The sequence below is a fragment of the Cupressus sempervirens genome, chromosome 1 (assembly GCF_028749045.1).
Source record: "Cupressus sempervirens isolate cs-2001-9-10 chromosome 1, ASM2874904v1, whole genome shotgun sequence".
NCBI classification, from domain to species: domain Eukaryota; kingdom Viridiplantae; phylum Streptophyta; class Pinopsida; order Cupressales; family Cupressaceae; genus Cupressus; species Cupressus sempervirens.
The window spans coordinates 105,246,239-105,252,161 of NC_143118.1; the positions used below are offsets into that span (position 1 = coordinate 105,246,239).

The window sequence follows — 5,923 nt, forward strand, 5'->3', positions numbered from 1 at the left end:
AATTTTATATATGTTTATAACACCTTTTTCATTGATGTCAAAGGGGGAGGGATGAGAAAAATTGTATATAGGTACATATGTGATATAAGATGGGGGGATTAATATATCAAATAGATCTATGATATAAGGGGGGAGTTATGAATTATATTTGGAGATATAAAGAAAGATGTTTAAATATTGTGACCCACAAGTTTTGAAATTTTTTGAAATTTTGTTTATGTCAATTTTGTAAAGTTTTGATGTTGTAAGTTTTTTGGACTTGGCCAATTTTCCCATATGTTGCCATCAATGCCAAAGGTAGATATTTTTGGAAATTTTGCTAAGGTAAATATTGAATGCTTCCATTTATGGAAAGATATCTTTAGTATGAAGAAGGAAAATCTTTAAGATGAAGCTATGACATTCATACTTATAGTATATTTGGTGGAGAAGATACAATTTTTGTATGTATAGTTGACTGAGGCATTATTGGCATGTGTACACTTTGTTATAGATAGGACAAAGTGTTAGAATGATGTGTTCAAGTGTGTGATTTAGTATGCTACATTTGATCCCATTTTTAGACCAAAATTTTCGACCATCTAATAGAATGGGGTCAAATTGGTCATTTTATGCAAGGAAACGTATATAATTTTTTTAACTAGAAGCCCGTGTTGGTTTAAATTTCAACCAACATGAACTTACACTATGTCAAAATCCAAAAAAAGCTCTTTGCCGCACCCTAATTTCAATCTTGCCGCGCGACCAGAAGAAAGGTTGTGGATGTGTGGTTAATATTTATCGTTTACTACATTTTGTGGTGCCAGCAGAGGAAGGGTTTGAAGATTATGTGCCAATAGTGTTTTACTGCCAGTGCCAATAGCATTTGACAACTTCAATGCAACCTCTGTCGGAACAGTAAGGAAGCTTTCAATAATCAAAACTATATTTGCATTGCTTAATGTGTATGTTTCATATTGCTTCCGCATTGTGTACAATAGCGTTGTATAAAATTTTAAGGAAAAAAATAGTTATAACTTAATAGATTAATTTCTGTCGGCTACCTGAGAGAGGTGTCATAGTAGCTAGATCATAGTGTTGCTTAGTTTCAATACATTATGTGCAAATATGAACAGTGACATGCTTATCATATTTGTGAAATGGAAAAATAGTTTACCTTCATTTATTATTCAGTAATTGAGTGGTATAAAAGTCAAGACATTACATGCTCCTTATCAATTTACAATAGGCCATTCATTTCTTATCAATTTAGACAAAGGCCATCCATTTGAATAGATCATTCATCTGAAAGGTCACTTTATGTTCTGTTGTCCAATTATTCCTTTCACTATATCACTAATTGTCACTAATTGTCAAGATTATGACTAATGATGTAACATTATAAAGTTTACCCTCCCATGAAAATATTTGTAAGCATCTCCATTATTTTTCCTTGAGATTTCTCTACATCAATGTTCCCCTTACTACACTGTGGTATTATATTGCTGACTTCATGCATCTAGATGGGGCGAATTTCAATTCGAATATCCATATCAAGGTTGAAAATTGTATGTTTTATTAGATATTTGGTTCCCAATCTCTTAGATAAATTCTAGTGCCATCCATCATCCATGGAAACCCTCAATAATTTCTACTAGTTGTATCCTTCTTAAAACAGTCAGGAATACCATAAACTTGACGATGTTACCCAAATTGTTTTGGATCTAACAAAGAAAACTCTCTATAGAAGGCCATGACTTATCACTTGAACTAGGAATTTCCAAGAACAAATTATCAATTCCACACAATTGGGTTTGGTTCTGACAAATTCTTTGGAGATGGGAATTTGTATCTCCACTCCCTCTTTGTAGGATTTTAAATTTTATTCCACTATCACACCTATGGGATCTTCCATTCTTTTATTATTTCATCTTCCAAAATAAATTTTTTAGAGGAAATTAAGATTAATCGAATATATATCAACAATCAGTTTACACTATTCCACATATAATGATAAGGAACATTTGCAATAGACAATCACAATGAATGTGATAATGTTGGAATGGGCTACAATCAATATTAATGTTATTACAGAAGTTGTGTGATACATAAAATGGAATAAATAAGATGCTTATACAATAATTCTCTTTACACAATGTTTTTGACCTTTAATTCCCCAATTCATGGCAACCTTAAACAGAAGTGTCTCCTAACACTTTTGCAATAGAACTTGATGCTATTATACTCTGCAATAGAACACATCAAAGTCAATAATCATTGAAAGCTACCAATTTTAGCAACTTGAGAGAATTCTAGGTCAAAGATTAGTGTTTTCTTTTATTGTTTTATAGGTTTGAAATGTCTATAACCCAACCCCCAACTCTAATTTGGGTGAATTGGGAGGAGACTAGTCAATAATAAATAGGCCCACATCTTATTTTAAAGAAGAATGACCAAATTAAAAGTTAAATATAGACTTACTGATCATATTCAATATTGATTGTCCGTGTTGTGGAAGTAGCAATATCTCTGAAGGCATCAGCAGAGAGTTGGAGTATTCCATTGCAGTTAGAAGAGCAATAATGGAGTATCTTGACAATAGTGGAATTGGTGTTGTCTGAGCATGGATTTTGTGAGATTTGATTTGTACCACTAAGACATCTTACACTATGTTGTCTCCCACAAGCTGCTCCATTGTCCCAAATTGCATCATTCACTGCTGCAAACAGATTTCTAGCTAGAAACTGCTTTTCATCATTCCCATAGCATTCTGAGGCTGCCAAAAAATTTTGTTTCACAAAACATTCCAATATGAATCTAGTGATTAAATTACTTACCAAATCTTTACAATATCTAAGTCTATCATTCTCATTTCAAGATCCCATGACATTTCAAGTCCCACACTATGGATTTATTATCAGAATGTAAGCAATTAATTTTTGATATCATCATTTCAAAATCGCACTCTATGATCTAAGATCTCTAATTTTTAGAACCTTGCTTCAAATGAAATAACAAATTTCAAATCATGTTCTATGATTCATTATAGTAAATTTTGACGCTTGATTTTGATATCGACATTTCAAAATCACATTCTATGATCCAAGATCTCTAATTTTCATAACCTGGTTTCAAACAACGTTCTATGATTCATTATCAAAAAAGTTAGATGCTTGATTTTGAGTATCTATATTTGAAATCACATTGTACAATCAACATCCAAAATAGTAGATCCAAAGTTTTTAATATCAGTATTCAAATCATACTTGATGATTCATCATCCAAATAGATCTATAGATCTCTGATTTGAAAAACTCAAAGTTTCAAAGACAACAATAAATGAATTGAATCAAAAGCCAGGAGAGAAGTAGAGAGTAGTAGAACTTACAAACATAAGGAGGAGAATAAAAAGTAGGCGTGCCCACATCTCCCAAGCACCTGTAAATTGCAATTGCAAAGAAACTCCATAGAATTGTGATGGTTCTCATTTCTATCACCATGTCCATTCAAAGCTTAGTTGCATAGAGCGTCCATTACAAAGTTGTTGAATAGAGTGAAATAATGGTCAATTTCATTAAGATTCCATTCAACTATTGCAGCTTTGTGGAGAATACATGATGATTTGGGATGCCATGATGGAAGTGGATAAACAAATGAATTGAGCAACGTGGAACCTTTGAGTCATTAAAAGCCATTGACTTGACTTGTGAATATATCATTCAATTCCATGCTTGTGACCACCATATAAACGTGTCTAACACGTCCTCTAGGCTCTTTGGACCTTACAAATAAGTGGAAAAGTCAAGGATTGTCTTTCCACTAGTACATTTGACCCCATTTTTAGACCAAAATTTTTGACCATCTAAAAAAATGGGGTCAAATTGGTCATTTGATGTAGGAAATGTATATAATTTTTTTAACTAGAAGCCCGTGTTGGTCGAAATTTTGACCAACATGAACTTACACTTTCCCAAAATAAAAAACAAGCTCTTTACCACGCCCTAATTTCAATCTTGTGTGACTGAAAGAAAGGCTGTGCGGTTAATGTTTGTCATATATTGCATTTTGTGGTGCCATTACATGCAGAGGAAGGGTTTGAAGATTACGTGCCATTAGCATTTTACTGTTTGAGTTCCAGCAGCATTTGGTAGCTTCAGTGTAACCTCTGTCGAAATAGTAAGGTTGTATCTCTGTTATATCTCCTTCTTTTCGTTGTTCAGCACATCATCTTCAATGTATTCAGCCTCATGCGTCACCTTTGTCATAATCTCTTAAATTTCTAAATTACTAACCTCATTGGCCATGAAGTTGTTTTTATTGTGCTCTTTATCCTCAGGATTAGTGTCAAGTGTGATTGGAATTTGTAACATATAATTTTCCTCAGGGGCGTGTAACAGATCACCGAGTTGGGATAACTCATCATCCTATTGAAGATATAATGCAGGGTGAAGGCTTGGATAATTTTTTTGATGCTCTTGTTTTAAAACGTGAAATGGATGCAATTGCATCTTTTACTGATACCTCTTGATACTCATGGTAAATTCTTCTCATAAATTTCATCACCAGGCTACAATTTTCAATAGTTCCAGCAATGTCTTGAGGATCAAATCAATTTCTTGGCACTAACTCGTACAATTCCACATTTTAAAGTTTTTGTAGCATTTATTGTATCACTAAATATTTACACTTTAATGAATAACCTCCATGCATGCCAAATTAGTTTCAACCATAAAGAAATTTATATCTATATACTTCTCCACAACTAACCTAGGTATTGTATGCATATATTTCATCTCTATTTGAAATCCCTTGAACAAACCAAGTAGATCACAAATAATGTCACCTTTGTATTACATGTGGTAGTGCTCAGTTATAGTCAAAGCATTTGTTGGTACATAATTAGTCGAAGCATGTGGGTGCATGTTTCTTTTCTTCATTACAAAAACAAACATTTTAGTTTAATTCAATGGCTTTGCTCAATCATTTATTGCTTAATCATTTAATGTTTAATGCTGATCATATGAGCCCTGTAATATCTAATGCCATAGAATTTTAGGGCCACCAGCCGGCATCCCCACATTCCATATGAAATCATTTGAACATAGGGAGATCTCCAAAAAATAAATGATTTTAGAGATAAGTAAAATAAATGTGAGTACTTCAAACTTATCATAAGAAGGAAATCACTTATTATTTTATTTTTTACGTTATGGATGATTTCAACTTTCAAATTCACCAAAATACCAAGGATGCGTTGAAATATTTCACTATTTTGAATGCAATTCTAGTCAGTATATTCTAGGTTTAAATGTGTCAGATTATAGCAATTCTAATTTTTGTAGATACACTGCTGGATATTTTTTGTGTAGATATTTTGTATTCAACATTTTGATTTTGTTCATAAGTTGTCCTTCTCTAATTAACATACTCTTTCATATGGAAATAATTAACATACATTGTCTATAAATCCACATTTTGCAAACATCTATGCCTTCTAGAAATTATAGGAAGATCCTGACTGAACAATTCCCGATTCCTCCATAAATATACTCAGTCTACAATATTTTAGGCATAGAGAGAATATTTGGTATCCTATATTATAATCTTGCCTTAGACCTCAATGAAATATTAGAAACAACTAACTATATTAAAGACAGGAAATCAGTTTATATAATTATGTGCAGCCAGTCAGCTGGACTTGTTGGTAATGTCTCTTATATATATATTCAGAACAGTAGACATAGCTTTCATAATTAGGAATGAGTGTTTCTTCACATCTGATTGGATCTTTATTCAATGTCTTTATATATTGACATTTTTCATTTGAGAAATAGAGTATGATGTCCAATTGAATGCTTAAATGGTAACCTGATTGATTTGAAATATGGTTTCCCAAAAATCTAATTTAACATTGACATCAGCGTGCGGTGAATAGGATCTTTCA

General features: G+C 32.4%; 1 protein-coding gene across 1 annotated transcript; it reads right to left on the minus strand.

The window, feature by feature from the left end:
• Positions 1-2,456: 2,456 nt before the first annotated feature.
• Positions 2,457-3,485, minus strand: LOC149576437 (EG45-like domain containing protein). Its single transcript, XM_089815828.1, has 2 exons — positions 3,368-3,485; positions 2,457-2,755 (listed from the first exon to the last, which is right to left on the minus strand). The coding sequence occupies exons 1-2, from the start codon at positions 3,483-3,485 to the stop codon at positions 2,457-2,459; spliced, it is 417 nt and encodes a 138-aa protein (XP_089671954.1).
• Between the last annotated feature and the right edge of the window lie 2,438 nt (positions 3,486-5,923).

Excerpts from the sequence above, each read along its gene's own strand:
- LOC149576437 (XM_089815828.1), bottom strand. The coding sequence starts at position 3,485 with ATGGACATGGTGATAGAAATGAGAACCATCACAATTCTATGGAGTTTC. Across the intron at positions 2,756-3,367 it reads TTATTCTCCTCCTTATGTTT|CCTCAGAATGCTATGGGAAT; the intron begins GTAAGTTCTACT and ends ATTTTTTGGCAG.